This window comes from Siphateles boraxobius, unplaced genomic scaffold, assembly GCF_051911475.1.
Source record: "Siphateles boraxobius isolate OS27281-9 unplaced genomic scaffold, OSU_SipBor_1 25, whole genome shotgun sequence".
Classification (NCBI taxonomy): Eukaryota; Metazoa; Chordata; class Actinopteri; order Cypriniformes; family Leuciscidae; genus Siphateles; species Siphateles boraxobius.
The window spans coordinates 36,298,427-36,316,860 of NW_027508866.1; the positions used below are offsets into that span (position 1 = coordinate 36,298,427).

Below are 18,434 nucleotides of genomic sequence, written 5' to 3' on the forward strand. Positions count from 1 at the left end.
ATTCAATGTTTTATTTTTAAATTTTAAATTTTATAATTATTATATATTATATTACATAATATTTATTATATTATCATGTATTTATTAATAATGGTTTATATTATATTGTATTTATATCTCAGGTTTTTGTACATGCTATATTATTATTCATTATATTATATTAACATTTATTAAATACTGGTTTTATTAATCTCAAGTTTTTTACATGCATCATTTGTTAATTAATTATGGTTTCATTTTGTATGGTATCTCAAGTTTTTATATATTGTATTACATTATCATTTATTAATTAATTATGGTTTCATTGTGTATGGTATCTCAAGGTTTTATTTTTATATAATATTATCATTTATTAATTATTTATGGTTTTCTTTTGTTTGATATCTCAAGGTTTACTTACATTATATCATCATTTATTAATTAATTATTGTTTTATTTTATATGCTATAATTTATATTAATTATATTATACAATCAATAGTATATAATATGTTATATATTATATTATTACGATAAATTATGTCACTTTAAAATTGTGACATCCTTTATTATCATTTTAATGTAGTCACCTGCTTCTTTTGTTGAAAGTTTATTTCTTCAAAGATATTTAATAACACACTTTATATGTGTAAATTAACATGCTTTCTACCCTTTTAAGATAAATATGAACCAATTAAAAAATAATTAACATCTTGTAAGTATAAAATTATACATCCGGATCATCTCCAGAGGCATGAGAAACTGGTGACTTTTATTTTGAAATGCAGCAGTGTTGTGTGTGCGAGACTGCGAGTGTGTGTGTGTGGTTTCAGCGCGCTTCACACTCCCTGCTGCAGCCGCACGCGCTTGGCGGGAGTCATTGAAGTCCACAAACTCACTTTCTTCTTTCACTTTCAGCTGATATTTTATGAATATAGTTTTCAATCAGAGGTAAGATGTTTGTGTTTTTTATGTTTGATCAGAGCTCTAGTAAAGCTGTTCAGAGGATGTCGCCAGTCTTTCGGGCGATGTGTATTTTGAATTAGCTGTACGGCTAAAGCTACTCGTGTTGTTAAATTTAAAATAATCAAACGTGTTTACTTTCAAATCGGGTGAATAAAACCACATTGTTTGTGTATTATGTTTGGATATTGCTGTTATTACAGTCGCGGGTGATTTAGCGGGCTATATAAATAAATTTTGTATATATGTGTAACTAACTAAATAAACAAAATGATTAAAATAATTGAATTAACTTGATTTAGATGAATAAAAACAAACAAGAAAATCAGTGTATAAATAAATAAAGATAATACTAAATAAAATGAATTAAATAAATACAATTATCTTTAAATAAAAAACAAACAAACATTTGATTAAAATAGATAGATTAAATCTTGACTTGGATAAATAAAAATAAGAAAAACGGTGTAAAAATAAATACGATTATACTAACTAAATACATTGATTAAGATAAGTCAAATGTAACTTAAATAAATTAAACATTTGATTAAAATAAATTAATTAATTAATGAGAAATGAAAGTGTAAAAATAATTAAAATAAGATTATACTAAATAAATTGATTAAAATAAATCAAAATCTATTTAAATAAAAAATACAGTGTTATGTATATATTTTTATAAATCTATGGTGATATGCATGTATAATAACACTGATGTGAATGTTCTTCTGTCTCCAGGTGGTTTGTGTAGTCTCTCCAGTGATCATGCCGTCCAGTCTGGGCTCCAGTGGTCCCGCTGCGGTTCTTCAGGAGGCTCTGGAGAACTCGGGCCGCTTGATTGACAGGCATCTGCAGGAGGATCGCTGTTTCCCAGACCTGTCAGAGCTCCTCAATGTCCCGTCACACAGTAAGAGTCACTCTTCCTCCTGTTAAACTGCCTCTAGTTAATGCACTGCCTGTTGAGACTGGTTGGGAATTAAGTTAACAAGTATAGAGAGAGTATATATAAAGAGAGAGTGCAGAATCATTGTGAATGATACGGGGCATCCTTTATCTTATGCTTTTGAATTACTGCCATCTGGCCGACGGTACTGTGTTCCCAGATGCAGAAAAACTGGTCCAAACTATCTTTTATCCCACAAGCAATTCGATTTTTTAAATTCTTCTTCTAGTGTTGATTGAAAGTCAGCTGGTCTGGTTATCTTAAATTAGATTTATTTGTTTTAAAGGTGCACTGTGTGATTTTTAGCGGCATCTAGTGGTGAGGTTGCGAATTGCACCCAACAGAAGTTACGGTGGCCGACAGGAAGTGATGTCGTCGTCTGAGACTGGCAACTGGCAAACGTAATGAAAGCGGAACGAAACTGCGCTACTCATTATTTTGTGCTGCACGGACCGTTTATCAGTTTGGACCATAGTGGCGGATCTAGAAAATTTTACATGGGGGGGCAAAGGGGTGGCAAGAGGTCTTGGCAGGGTGGCAGGGGTAGACGGTGGGAATCCCTTACAAACACGAAAACACAGTAGTTAGTTTAATCATTCCCTTACACACTACAAAGGTTTTTAGGGTAACACTTTACTTGAAGGGGTGTGCATAAGACTAATATGACAAGTTTTATGCATGTTTATGACAATTGTCATTAAGTGTCATTCGCTCAATTATGACATTTTTAATGCAAATATGACATTGTTTGAGATGTCTTTGTTATGACACCTTGACAAACCAATACATCATAACCGGTCAGTGTCTTTGTCATGACAACTTGACATTACTAAGACCACACAACCTGTCATAAACATGACATAGCAGATTAATTATCAAACTTAAGAAACCACTTTATGGTTAACATTACATTAAACTGTCAGGTGGTTGGTTTTGACATTGGCTGTCATGAAGCCATTATAACTTTTTAATGACAAATTCAATTTGTTTCACTGTAGTTGAGGTCACGAAAAATATTCATGACACAGTTATAATGGCCTCATGACAGCCAATGTCAAAACCAACCACATGACAGTTTAACTTAATTTAATGTCAAGTTGTCATGACAAAGACATCTTAAACAATGTCATATTTGCATTCAAAATGTCATTATTGAGCGAAAGACACTTAATGACAGTTGTTATAAACATGCATAAACCCTACTTCATATTCATGACATGTGTCATGTCATGATTATGAAGGTGTCATGTCAGTCTTATGCACACCCCTTCAAGTAAAGTGTTACCGCTACTTCAACTACTCTTGCCTGCAAAAGTCAATATGTGAAAACCCTCTGGTTATCCTTGTATTACATTACACTGTAGGCCCATGTAGCTAATAAGTAGCCTATATAACAAATATAAAATCAGAAAGATTTATCACATGCACACAGACCAGTTATGTTTAGAGTACTTAATATAATAATCCTAATTGTATTTGTTATTTCCCCAGTTGTAAGACTGGTTTCATTGCTGTGATACCTGAGAGGAATTGGATTTGCTTAGCTAATCAAATGATCGATCTCCTAACTGGCACTGTATTGTAACGTCGGCGTAACGGCGACCATCAGTAAACGTTATGGATACAAACAATTTATATTTTTTATTAAGCTGTTCTTGTCTTTACTAAAATCAAAATTAGGCTAATCAAAGGGAAGAGTGCTCTTACAAATCACGAGGGAGCAATTTGACCGCTGATTTTGGCTAACGTAACAGACTCGCTGTTTTTGCTGATACATCGTCTTTAGCATACAATACATTCATTACAAATGTAACTTTAAATTAAACGTGTGTTTAACTACACCTGGGGAAACTCACTTCACCTTCAGAGGCTCTGGGGCAGCTCAGTCTCTCCAGTCGGGTTGCAGGGCCAGCGCACCGCAGCAGACTCGCTGTGTGTGTGTGTGTGTGTGTGTGTGTGTGTGTGTGTGTGTGTGTGTGTGTGTGTGAGCCAGACTGAGCGAACGCCGCTGCACGTTTGAATCAGGGACGTACTATTTGAGGGGCAGGGGGGAGGAGCTTTAATAAAAATTAAATTGTTCACTTTTGGTAAATGTATCGTTTAGTTCACTGTTTTGAGAAGCTTGCAGGTTGTTTTTACAAGTAGCACAGTTTTTGGATCATCAAAGTTAGGGGGGCAGCTGGGGGGGCAAGGCTCTAGAGTGGGGGGGGGGGGCACCTGCCCCCCTTGCCCCCTTGTAGATCCGCCCCTGGACCATCAGCATCAGTGCAGCGCGAGCCGATCCTGATCAGCGACACGGTTATACACAGCGCTGAGAGATCCAGTAAACAAAGCATATGAGTTCTCCACTAAGTAATAACATCGCTGCGAGATCTGGTGAGAAGCATTAAAATTTCTCCGTTATTAACGGATCAAACAGCACTGACGTGGAAACCAGGAGAAACATTGTTCCATGAATGAACTAGTTAAAGGTTTTAAGTCCACAGATCAGCAACATTCACCATGGATTTACTGTAGCCATGGACGTTTGACAGATATACTAAAATGTTCACAAGTGCATCACACATCTTTTTCCAGCACTTCAAAACTCAGATATTATCATATTTAAATGTTATTTTTAATGTGATGACCAAAACATTATTTGTTCATCCTTCAAAGATTACCCCCATTTATAAAACTAAAAGTTTCAAGATGTAGGAAAACTTTTTTGCATTTTTTTTTGCTGTATCGAAAACGAACCGAACCGTGAATGTTGTGAACCGTTACACCCCTAATAAAAACATAACGGTTCATTAAGTAAGGTCTTTATACACCACTGAAAACATAGTTACCGGTATGTATATGATATTGCATTTCTGTCAACAGATCCTCCTAAATATTACACAATGCACTTTTGATTTATTGTTTGTATATGCCAGCTGTGATTCTTTAAATGTCTGTGTGAGCTTGCTGCAAACTACTTTCCCTACTATACAAATAAACACTACTACTACTCATGCTTGTGTCTGGTGTTTGTCAGATATGCCTTCTCTCTCGGGGGTGTCGGACATGGATTACCCTCTGCAGGGACCGGGCCTGATCAGCGTGCCGAGTCTTCCCGAACTCAGCACCATCCGCAGGGTTCCTCTGCCCCCAGAGCTCGTGGAGCAGTTCGGGCGTATCCTACCATCCAAACGCTTATTTATGATAATGATCTCTGCAAAGAAAGTGTCTTGTACAATTACTGAATTTCGTGTGAATTTCTAATTCACACGAGGTTCCCAGATAATACTAATCCAGTGCGAATAGGGCTTTAGACGGGCTTTAAATGAAAATGTCTTTTCTAATGACGTAGAACCTTAAAGCAGTGGGATTCGAAACAAAAAGCACTCGTAAAGGCGGTTCAGAGTTGATTCTTTCTTTTGGGAGACAATAACTTTATTTATCGTGTACTTTTGACATCTTTGCAGAAGGATTACATTCACGAACAGCTGTATTACACACTGCATGATAGTGAATATTTGAAAAAGACACAATAGGGGCACTTTAAAATCATGTTCCTGGTAATCATGAATCAGAATAACTTCCTCTTGCAGCTTCTCTTCTCTGATGATGTGGGCGGGGCAACCTGTCACTCACATGAGATCAGCCAATAGCAAACCACAACCATCCAATCAATTCCCCATGGACTCGAATCAAGCCCCGCCCACATTTGTTCTTGTTCCAGAAGCAGCTTCACTCGGATAAACGTCACATTACGGAAGAAAACACTAGCGCAACTTTTGTTTCATGACGATTTTTAAGTTGTTTGCGATGCCTTAATTGACACTGAACAGATATGCAGTGCAACTGCATGATGGGAGTTTTCCCTGAAATCTCCAGGGCGTGGCTCACTATTGATAATGACATTTTTATGTGGAATTATGAGGATGGGTGAGTATCGACAGGTCGGATATCAGTTAGATTTTTCAGATGCATGATGTTCATTGGGATTTATTTTTCTTGTTCAGGAGTGATGTGGCGTATTTTGATGGCCTCAGTGAAACTATACTGTCTGTTGGACTGGTCAAACCAAAGCCAGGTTAGTTGGTTTTTCTGTCGTGCACTATTTAGTGCTCACCCTCAGAAGTAGTTGAGGATGTTATAGATTGATTATTAGAACGTTTTTCAGTCATTTCCAGAAAACATATCTGTAATGTATCAAAAGATTCCCTTCTGGAGATTCTGGACATTTTTGTGATTTACCACTGATTTGTGTTTATATTATGAATATTGAACTTATGTGGTATCCCTTGTTACAGGTATTTTTCAGCCTCACATCCACTTCCTGTTAGTGTTGGCCACACCGGTGGATGTTGTGATCCTGGGCTTGAGCTTCCCAAAAGTCCAGACAGGTAAGTGTCATGTTATGATTTGTTCAACATTTGGATGTTTTCACTTGGATTATGACCAAAATCTTAATTTAACGATGTAGATCACGATTGAAGAACGAAAGTAAATTACAAACAATAGGACAGATGCATTTTTTCAGTTTTATTCAACATGTACTAAGGAATTCTTCAGAAATTGAATGATCAAATGTAACAATAAAACACTGCATAGTCTTCACTATTTGATATACATAATACTGTATGAATTAAATCTAAATTGTTTCTTATTAAAAGCTGCTGATTAATTGAGTTAAAAGCACAAGTGATTTTCTCTGTCTTTTGTTGTTTGATTTAATAGGGCCCTATGAAATACGTTTTATCTTTTCCCAAATTCTTTTTTTTTTTTTTCGGTTAAATTTTAGTCATCAAAAAGCTTGTCTAATTCATTGAAGTCATGAATCTTATCAAATTTGACGGCGCTTTTTTTTTTTTTTTTTTATCAAATTCTGTGTTTTTTCTGATTTAAGTTTTCTGGATTCCATTTTAATGGTTTTATTAAATTTTAATAATCAAAAGCATGTCTAATCAATTGAATTCATTAAAACAACAATTTATTAATTTAAAAATAAAATTCTATTTCAAATTTGTTTTATTTCATTCTGTGTTGTGTATTTAAAATTTTCTGGCAATCTAATGTAGGCATAAAACATGAATTTAATTTTATTCATATGAAATTAAACAAACTTTTATTTAAAAAAATGGTTAATATTAATAGTTAATAATGTATTATTATTAGTGTTAGTATTATTATTATATTGAGACGTAGCTAAATTCTACTGTACAGCAGGAATGTATTTCTGTCACAATTTTGTGTTTTGATGGGTTGCTGTGAAGACCTTTTCTGTGTTTTTTCTGTGTTTTTCTGATATGATGATAGTTTTTCTCAAATTAAACGGTAAAATGCTCATAAAGTGACTCTGGAAATGAAGTTCATGTCCTCATATAGTGAGGCGGCAGAGGCTGAAAACACCACATGCTTCAGTGTGTGTGTGTGGTAAATGAAACCGCGCTTCTGCGCCATACAGAACATGCAAGATTCATATTTAAAGTCTTTTTGTTTTTTAATAGTCACAGACACTTCTTGATTTAAGAAGTCTCCCATAAATGTTACGTCCTTTTTTTTCCCGTTGGGTTAGGAAATAACACTTATAAAAATGTGTGTGTACCTCAAAGTGCAGGACAGAACAAGAAAAGAAAACCGTACTCTCAGAACTCAGCTCAAAAGGATTTATTTATCCTCAGTGCCCAAGAAGAAAATGATATTTACCACATGTACAAACAAGGAATAAGAACAATAACAAAATAACAACATTAAACACAAACAAAAAACACAAGTTGGGAAGGCGAGCACAAGAGATGCCAAATCAAAGGAAACAATAAAACAAAACAAACTAGCTAAAAGTTAATTCAACTAAACTAACTACCAAACAAAAAATGTAGAAAAGAAAATCTTCGGCGTCAAGACGCTCTAACTAAACTACACTAACTAAATAACCAAACTTGCAAAGTGGGCACTCTCCTAAACTAGTGTGTCTAACATAATCCAAAACATCCTAAGTGCAAAGTGTACGTCGCGCGACCTACTAACCTGCTCTCTTCACAGCTTTACACACTCCGTGTAAACTGATCAGGCTGAACAGTATAATCTCAAAACACTATGCAATAATAAACAGAACTCGAATGTTAGACACACAGAAAATCATTGACAGCAAGTCAATCAAGCGCAACAGACAAAAGTGAGCAAACAGCTGTCCGACATTGAAGACCTGCTTTTTACTTATTCATCAAATTCTGTGAAATTCCACATAATACCGTAAATTCCATTTTCATGACTGGATTCTGCGATATCACTATCACCCTCATGTGTCAGTAACTTAAGTACTGTAATCGGCGGACATAGTCACACCAACACTTATTCAGACACCTTCAACATTTCTCACATTATCAGTTTATTTGCTATAGTTTAGAAAATGGTAATAAAATATGACAAGAACTCAGAGTTATGAACTCAGTTGATATTTCACTGGTTTTGTCCGTCCTTCTGTTAGACCAGTGGTTCCCAAACTTTTAACAGGCATGTACCTCCTGCGACATTATAGATCTTCCGGAGTACCCCCAACACCACCAATTGTTAACAACAAGTTTTTTATTTATTTATTAATATTTATTTTTATCAATTTTGTCGAGAATAGTTAATAGAATCATAAACATATGATACAAATCTCATCAAAAGTCAACATATGATACAAATGTGCTGAATATAATGATTTTAAACAGATATGCACCCAATCTCACACACAATAGGCCTACAACACATATCCAACATCTCATTAAAGCTCTCCATCCACATCACCAGTTTAATCAATGTGAGGGATGTGCCTGGATGTGCTTACATAATGCAGCGATGTTAGGCCGAATTGGGGACAGTTTCAGTCTTAGATCATTTTCCACTAACAGTCTGTACCTATACTTGGTCTTAAGGCAGACCAAAGCTGAGAATCCAGTCTCACATAAATACGTTTGCATCATAAATAAATGGCATCAACATAAAAAATCATCAACATAAATAAATGGCATCAACGTCTTAATCGCTCGGTTTGCCAGGTCCGAACTTGAAATATAAATTCTCAGAAAATGCATTTAATACTGAAACGTCTGTTTATATATCCACACTCCCTTAATAAAGCTCCAGACATTAGAAAAATATCAGTCTACACATGCGTTTTATATTTAATATGAGGGAAATACACGAGACATAACACAAAAAATCTTTAACTTTTAGGTGGCAAAATATGTTTTAGTAATTCTATGAACTACACTGCGCAAAACAAAACTAATACTACCCACCGGATGAGGGTCGGCCTCCACAGAACATAAAATATTATTTTTATTTAATTTTTCGAGTTCGCATTTATGAGGGAAATAACAATGTTACGGACGTGACCGCTCTGAAAGCGACTAAAGAAAGCACAAAGCCTTTCTTTAAAGTAAATTTAAACTTAATTTTAATTAATGTTTCATCAACCAATTGCCTGGATTTAATAAATAAGAAGTAAATATATAGTAGAAAATAGATCATCATGACACGGAGTCGCCGATGCGTGAACTGGACTCTCGTCTCATAAATGAACCGAAACTCAGCGTATAATGTACTTCACAGACTTGAGAAATATATAGAAAGCTTGATGTCTACTTTTAAACAGAACATTTAAAAACGAAAAACAGACTGCTCTCTGCTTATGTAATCCGGATGAAATCTGCATTTCTCTCTGGCGCGTTACTGTGAAGATTGCGATTCAGCATCGTCAACTTCATCTTGAAGCCGACACACTGAAAAACCTTGTTTATTAATAAACAATTAAAATCTCTCCTTGCTATATTTTACATATTCATAATCATTACTTTTGCCGGTTCTTTGTGGCGGCTTTAAGATACTTTATTGGGAGCGCCACCCTTGTTACATGAAGGCGTCACCACTGCATCAGCACCGAAAACATGATTTATTTTTTTAAAATCTAAAATAAAGAATCATGATACAAACCGAATTGTAGGTTTGGTCTATCGTTACAGCCTCAACTAGTGATGGGGACGAGACCGCCAATGCCGAGTCCGAGTCAAGACCGAGTCTTTGAAGGTACAAGTCCGAGACGAGTCCGAGAAAGCAGAAATCGGTCTCGAGACCGGACTCGAGTACTACATCACTAGTCAAGCGCAAACCAGTACAGAAGTAATCAATACATTATCGGGGAGGGTCATGCCTTTTTTCACAATCATTTTGGAGGGTCATAGAAAAAATTATTGCTGGCGAAGTCTTTTTGACAACAGATCTCAAAACTCCTCTGGTAGCCCCTTAAATTAAAAACGAACAGTCCCTTAGATCTTTTTTCGCGTACCCCCTGAAATCAGTCCACGTACCCCTGGGGGTTTGACAACTGTGGTGTTAGACTGTCTCACACATGAATTATGTTGAATATCTGTCAGCTGTTAAATTTAACTACACAATTAGATAATACCAGTTTAGCTCAACCGCTCACCAAGCAATGCTTCATGTTGTTCAGTCTGTGGTGTAAAAAGTTGCATTAGCAATTACAGAAAAAAGACTTCAGCAAAACATGATCAGCTCAAAGTGTCATTTTTCATAAAATTTGTATACATTTTAATGGTAGTCACTGTATGAAGAATTTTTAGGTATAATGTCACAGTTTACTTTTTCTGATCCTCACTTACATAAATGAACACACACAAAAAAATACAAAAAATTAAATCTAGTGCCTGAATAATTTTTGGCTTGATGATGCAATATAAAGCTTTCAAATTTACTCTCGGCCCTCTCTGTGTTTATATTCCAGCAGGTTTGAATGACAGCATGTCAGGAGCGATGCAGCTCTTGCCGGATCCTCTCTATTCCATCCCCACGGATAACACGTACCTGCTGGCCATCACCTCCACGGATGTGGGCCGCATCTTCATGGCGGGTAAAGACGGCTGTCTGTACGAGATCGCGTATCAGGCCGAGGCGGGCTGGTTCAGTCAGCGCTGCAGGAAGATCAACCACTCCAAGAGCAGCCTTTCCTTCCTCATCCCCTCACTCCTGCAGTTCTCCTTCTCTGAGGACGGTGAGAACGCCATGCAGAACATCACAACTGGAGGGTTTGTTGGGCTGTCAAATAAAAATTTGAATTTCCAATATTCGTCGAATTTACAAAAAAAACCACATTCGAATGCGAAACACATGCGTTTGATTTTTGGTGTGTCAAGAGGCGCGCGAGACATGATGATGATGAAACTGACGCGGATTGTGTTAGCTTATCCAGTATACAGCGGTGCGGCTGCGTTGCTAATTTGAAAAATGGCGGGAAAAGGCTTCTTGCTGATGAAAGCCCTCTCCAAAATCTGGCAAAAATCGTGCAACGACACACTTGACCAAACCTGCACATACATCAGAGATGAGTGTGTGTTTTCATCAGCTGGAAACATTGTCAACAGAAAGCGCTCAGCACTCGCTCATCAAGCTGAGCGTCTGGTGTTTTTGACCAACAATATGTAGATGTAGTGAGTAGAAGTGAGCGTTTCTGAAGGCCAGTTTGCTATTGTGTGTTCATGTAGTTCATTACGCTTCTGTTGCACAAACACAGTTTATGCACTATTGTAACCAGGGTCCCACGGGTCCTTGAAATCCTTGAAAGTTTGTGGATCTGGAAAAAAAATGTCAAGGCCCTGGAAAGTTTTTGAAAATAAACATACATAGATACAGGTCCTTGAAAGTGCTTGAATTTATTTTTGTGCAAGAAGTCTTCTGTAAAAAAATCCATATTATTCCCTCCGGTCCACTAATGAGATATTCCGCCAACACTTCGTGGCCTATGCATACTAACCCAAATATGTTCAGTCAATGAGGTGTATATGACTTCATCTTCTTTCAGACTAACACAATCAGAGTTATATTAAAAAATGTCCTGGTTCTTCCCAGCTTTATAGTGGCAGTGAATGGATGTTTCTGTTTTGAAGTCCATGAAAGTGCATCCATCCATCATAAAAGTGCTCCACACGGCTCTGGGGGGTTTAATAAAGGCCTTCAAGAAGCGAAGCGATGTGTTCGTGTAGGAAAAATATTCATATTTAAAACGTTATAAAGTAAAAAACTATCTTCCGGTTGACGGTAAGTAATGTGACAGTAATGCGTAATAATGCAACGTACTGCTGATATTTACGCTACGCCATGACGCACTACGCTACTTCTGACGTCACAAGTTGTGCTTTGCGTAAGTAGACTGCATATTATTCGTTTGGCCGGAAGCTAGAATTTTTCCGGTAACACTTTATTTGAAGGGGCGTGCATAAGACTGACATGACACTGTCATAAACATGACATAACACCTGCATTAAGTGTCATTCGGTAAATTATGACACTTTTAATGCAAAGTTGACATTGTTTAAAATGTCTTGATTATGACAACTTGACATTTACCAAGAAATCATAACCTGTCAACCTGTCACAATTATGTCATAACAGGTCTAATTATCAAACTTAAAGAAGTTATTTAGCTTTGCGTTAACATTACATTACACTGTCATATTTTATGGTTGGTTTTAACTTTGGTTGTCATGACACCATTATATTATATTCAAGCTGTGACATGAATATTTTACTTGTCATTAAGGGTTATTACACTGTCAAATGCGTTAACAACAGTGTCATTAATATTTCCCCTTACCTCAAGTAAAGTGGAACACGTTGGACTAGTTATGATTTCTTGGTTAATGTCAAGTTGTCATAACAAAGACATTTTAAACAATGTCAACTTTGCATTAAAAGTGTCATAATTTACCGAATGACACTTAATGACAACAGTCATAAACATTCATAAAGACTCCTTCATGTTCATGACAGGTGTTATGTCATGTTTATGACAGTGTCACGTCAGTCTTATGCACGCCCCTTCAAATAAAGTGTTACCATTTTTCTTTGTAGCGTGTTAAATGTGAATATTTTTCCTACAAAAACTCATGCCTTTGCTTCAGAAGGCCGTTATTAACCCCCCGGAGCCGTGTGGAGCACTATTATGATGGATAGATGCACTTTCTTGAGCTTCAATCTGATGGTTGCAATCCACTGCCATTATAAAGCTTGGAAGCGTCAGGGTGTTAATTAATATAACTCACATTCTTTTTGTCTGAAAGAAGAAAGTCATATACACCTTGGATGGCTTGAGGGTGAGTAAATCATGGGCTGATTTTCATTTTAAAGTGAACTACTCCTTTAAAAGCATATTCAAATATATGAAAACTTCTGGTTACATGAGCCTAAGCTCTTTTCAACAAAATCCCTGCAAACGTTAATATCAGATCATTTAAGTATACAGTATAGGATGTACCAAATATTCTTCAGTTTTATGCAAAACAGAAATACGACAAATAGAATATCAGATCTCTGTAATATGGCTAAAAATAAATGCAAAAAAATGCTTTTTTGCATTGTTGTGTTTGACGCATGAAAACTGTAACAATGTATCTTACAAGGTAACACGATGTAACCTTGCTCTCACTTGAAATGTGTCCCCATATTAAAGCTACACTGTGTAACTTTTTTAGTTTATTCTTAGCTAAAAACACTTAGTTCTTTCAAAAATATATGTGCTCATTAATGTATATTTACTTCGTTCAAGTAATAAAGTATTCTCGTGAGTGTATAATATGCCATTGAAAATACATACGGGTGGGGGGGTTCTAATGTCGGTCGCCATGTTGCTCCTCCATCTTGAAAGTACATTAGCCAAAGAGGGACATACCCGTTAATTCAAGCTTCGCCTTTCGCGTTTTAACACTCGATGGCACCGTGTCGAATCTTAAGAGGGGGATTGCTTGAGACTGATATATAAAAACCTGAAAGCCTTTTTGAAAGTCTGTTGCTGATGGAGGATCACTCTTATTCTCGAGGATACGTATCAGAGTCGCCAAGGAAGCGAAAAAGAGAATTAAGACGGCAACGCAACAGGCAAATCAACAAGACAAAAGTAAATATTGGAGTGGCCTTTCCAAGATGGAAAGAGCTCATGACGAGCAACGATTTTAAAAAGGATGCCGACTTTGCCTGCTTTCTTCTCAACAGGTAACGTTAATTAAGCCTGTTTGTGTATATTTGAAGTTGCTTGGCTAATTATATCATGGTGTGCTGTGCATAACGCTAGAACGACATCTAGGATAGGTTTCCTCGCGTCAATGATGAAAAGTATTGTTTACCTTGTAACATAAATCCGTGTTCTATGACGGATAACATGTGATTAATATTTTAATGGCGCTATAATTTGTAGGCTATAAGTTATATGTAGGCACTTTAAATTTTAGTTATTTTTCATTTATTTTACTTTATACACAATTAACGTAGCCTAATGTGATAATGCAGTTGTAAGGCTGCATTCCAATCTTGGACTACATTGGCCACCGTAGGAGTTAAAACGAAATCGAAATTGAGAGGAACAGAAACTAATATTCACTGGATGGTCATATACCTTTTCACCGCTAGATGGGGGTAAAAATCACACAGTATAGCTTTAAGTCCTTGAATTTGAGAGTATTGGACCTGGAAAGCTCTTGAAAGGTCCTTGAATTTGAGGTTAACCAAGGTGTGGGAACCCTGTGTAACATAATTTCCTTGCATGCACATTAAGGAAATATGTTATTTAAGAACAATTGTTTCAAAAGTTAATAGACTTTAAAAAGTGAATGTCATTTCAATCAAAGATGCGATGCTTGATTTGGTTTATATTCGCTTATTGCGCTTGTTTGCGCCCTCTTGTGGGCATAGAAGACGATACAGTACTTTTTCCTCTAACATTAAGTGTTGCCTTTAGAATTCAAATTATTTTATATTAAAGAAGGAAATTCGAATTTAGCTTTTCAGCCATTTTGACAGCCCTAATGGTTTGTGCTTTGATCTCATGTTTCTCATTTGAATCTTGTTGTTTGTTGCAGATCCTGTTGTCCAAATTGCTGTTGACAATTCCCGTAACATTTTATACACGCGCTCGGAGAAGGGTGTTCTGCAGGTGTGTGCTTGGATATGAATCGTGTCTGTGGTGTTTATGGTTATGCGTGTCGTTCTGATGTGCTGTCGTGTCTGTCAGGTGTATGATCTCGGTGTGGATGGGCAGGGAATGAGTCGAGTCGCTGCCATGTCTCAGAGCTCTATCGTCTCAGCGGCTGGAAACATCGCCAGGTGAGATTCACCTGTGTGTTCTGTATGGATGCGCTTATAGAAACATTTTGGCTGATGAATAGATAACCGACAGTCAATATGAGTTTACAATCTGAATGATTAAATTTGGAATAATTTTACTTTATTTTTATATAATTATTCATAATTTAATTCATATTACATTTTATTAAATATTATTTAATTCATAAAAATTAAAAAAAAAAAAAAAAAAAAATATATATATATATATATTTTTTTAAGGATCAATATATTAACTACCGGTAGATTTTTGTCAAATTTAGAACATTTATTTTTTATTTCAGAATAATTATTGATATTATTAATAGTATTAAAATGTTATTATAGAAATGATTCAATCAGTATATTGTGCACTCCTTGTTTTTCCGAATTAAATTAATAATCATTAATTATCAAATTGTTTTAATATTAATAATAAATTGATCATTCTCTTTAATGCATTTAAAATTCATTTTAAAAATGTAAAGCTTCCGATGATGATAATTATATAAGATTTATTTTTAAAATGAAATGTTGTTGTTAATAATTATTTTTAAAACTTTACAATAATCTCTCATTTATTAACATTAATGTATTAAATGTATTAATAATAATAATATTTAAATATGTACTAGTAAATGTTGAAATCAACATTTACTAGTATAATAAATGCTGAATAATAAATGCTGTAGAATAATAAATGCTGTAGAAGTATTGTTCATTCTTAGTTCATCATGTTAACTAATGTAGTTTATTAATGTTAACTAATGAAACCTTTATTGTGAGGTGTTATGGATATTAATAAGATTTAGGTATCATTATCTTTAATCAGAATTTAAATGTATTATAAAATACTAATATTGGTCAGCGAGTAATTATTGTTAATAACATTATTTTATTTTAAAATGAAATATTATTGTATTAATACAGTTATCATTGTTTAATACATTTTAAACGAGTTAAATTGATAATGTGTGTCTACATCTTTTTTGCAGGACGATTGATCGCTCCGTGTTCAAACCCATCGTTCAGATCGCAGTAATCGATCGCTCCGAGTCGTCAGACTGTCAGCTGTTGGCCGTCACTCATGCTGGTATGAACACCTCATTTATTCATGGAGACTAATGAAGCATCGATCTGTATATATACAGTCAAACCTAAAATTAATCAGACACCAGATTTAATTTTTGATATTTTTTTAGGGACACTATAGTGCGCAGGACACTATAGTTCATTTATGTAAGTGAAGAGAGCAAAATAAAGTAAACTGTGACATATTATACCCAAATATCCTTCATACAGTGACTACCAGTAAAATTTATAAAAAAATTGGGACCAAAAATAATTGGGACACTTTGAGCTGATGATGTTTTGCTGAAGTGTTTTTTCTTTAATTGCTAATGCACCTTTTTACACCACAGACTGAACAACATGAAGCATTGCTTGGTAATCGGTTGAGCTAAACTGGTATTATCTGATTGTGTAGTTAAATTTAACATCTGACAGATATTCAACATAATTCATGTGTGAGAGTCTAACAGAAGGACGGACAAAACGAGTCAAATATCAACTGATTTAATAACTCCGAGTTCTTGTCGTATTTTATTACCATTTTCTAAACTATAGCGAATAAACTGTGATAATGTGAGAAATGTTGAATGTTTGACTGTTGCTGTATCTCTATGTGATGTGCAGGTGTGCGTCTTTACTTCAGCAGCATCCCTTTTGCTCCGCCCAATGCCAAACACGTCCCGGCCCGACCCAGCATCCTATCACTGGTTCATGTGCGTCTGCCGCCCGGATTCTCTGCGTCCTCCACTCTCCAGAAACCAGCCAAAGTACACAAGGCCCTGTACAGTAAAGGTGTTCTGCTGATGGCCTCGTCTGAGACAGAAGACAGCGATGTCCTGTGGTGCATCAACCACGATTCGTTTCCCTTTAAAAAGCCCCTCATGGAAGCTCAGGTCAGAGATGAAGCCATTTGCTGCCTATCTGTTTCTTTTTCTTTATTTTAAGCAAAGTCCCTGCGGGTCCTTAAAGTCTTAAATTAAGTTGTATCACATTTAAGGCCATAAAAAGTCTTAAGTTCAGGGTTCCCGCGGATCCTTAAAAAGTCTTAAAAAGTCTTAAATTAGATTTTTAAAATTTAAGGCCATAAAAAGTCTTATAAAGTCTTATTTTTACTTATGAAAGGTCTTAAATTTTAGATGACACTTCGACTTAGACATATCTAAATGTTTTCCAAATTAAAACTATCTAATTAGCGTAGTATTATTTTTTATTACTCTATCTTTGTGGATTTGCTTGTTCACGTGACAATTCGCATCACATTCGCGGCCGGCAGAATAACGTCTGTCTCCTGCACGCGAGAGAGGAGAGAAGAAGAAAGTTGGCAAATGTCAGTTCAGTAGTAAGTTCATTCTTTGTGCGTAGGGGTGTGCGATGTGTATTGTCTACTATGATATTGTAATCATTGTTTTAACGATGTACGAGGCACTGTGAGCTGACATCGCATTTGTCTCTCGTGCTTTCACTGCGTGATGTGTCAGTGCAGTTATAGGTAGGCCTATGTCCCCAAATTAGTTTTTGTCTTATATTTATATTATGTTCTTATATTAGAATATCACATCAGTAAGAGTGCCGTTTTCCCGTGCACAAGTGTGATATTTATGTTATACAATAGTTAAATTAAAAATAAATTAACATTGTGAGTTACTTTTTAGACACCATATTGACAATATTATTTGTTTTCCCTTTATTTCGCTGACGAGAATTTCAAAATGAAACCGTTGCAGAGTCTAATGCAACAGACACCGATGATTTCTTGACTGAAATCCACGTTTTAAACGAGTCATTTTAATGATTCAATGAACAATCACTTGTTTCTTTCCCGAATGAATCAGCCGTTTGAACAAATCGGTTGAATGAATGAATGACTCCCTCAACTCGCTTACGGTATTAAGACAGTGACTTGCTGCCGCCTACTGGCGGTTTTAGTTTCATATTTAAAGTACCCTTTAATTAAAACGTTAAAATTAGAAATCATTTCATGTTTAAATATTGAATATGGATTTTTTTAAAAACTATCTCATAGCTTTATTTATGCAATTGTAAATGGAGTGTAAATATTAATGCCTCTTCTGATGCTGCTTCTGTGTCACCTCTGAACTGCAAAGATGGATTTTGATTGAATGATTTAATTTGACTGGTAACGGTGGTACTGTATAATTATTGTGTAATTAAGTATTATTGTATAAATAAGTATAATTACTGTATAATTTAATTTGAATAATTTGAATGTTAGTATTTGACATAAAAGGTGATGCAGAACTCTAAATAAGTTTAGAAAAAATGTCCATATATAGGTGAAAATGCCCCTGGAAATCAATTTAAGGTGGCAAATATTGCACGTTAATTAATCATTTCTG

General features: G+C 35.4%; 1 protein-coding gene across 4 annotated transcripts in view; it reads left to right on the plus strand.

Annotated features, from left to right (window-relative positions):
• Positions 1–773: 773 nt before the first annotated feature.
• Positions 774–18,434, plus strand: part of nup155 (nucleoporin 155) — a 50,814-nt gene continuing 33,153 nt past the window's right edge. The window contains exons 1-11 of one of the 4 annotated variants that reach the window (XM_077243777.1): positions 774–929; positions 1,680–1,848; positions 4,904–5,041; positions 5,700–5,796; positions 5,874–5,944; positions 6,165–6,257; positions 10,646–10,909; positions 14,766–14,839; positions 14,918–15,009; positions 16,002–16,099; positions 16,702–16,970. In XM_077243777.1, coding sequence (XP_077099892.1) covers positions 1,707–1,848; positions 4,904–5,041; positions 5,700–5,796; positions 5,874–5,944; positions 6,165–6,257; positions 10,646–10,909; positions 14,766–14,839; positions 14,918–15,009; positions 16,002–16,099; positions 16,702–16,970 — 1,338 coding nt within the window. In that variant the 5' untranslated portion in view covers positions 774–929; positions 1,680–1,706. Of the gene's footprint in view, positions 930–1,679; positions 1,849–4,903; positions 5,042–5,699; positions 5,797–5,873; positions 5,945–6,164; positions 6,258–10,642; positions 10,910–14,765; positions 14,840–14,917; positions 15,010–16,001; positions 16,100–16,701; positions 16,971–18,434 lie in introns of all 4 variants that reach the window. The other 3 variants (XM_077243778.1, XM_077243779.1, XM_077243780.1) reach the window with 3 other exon arrangements.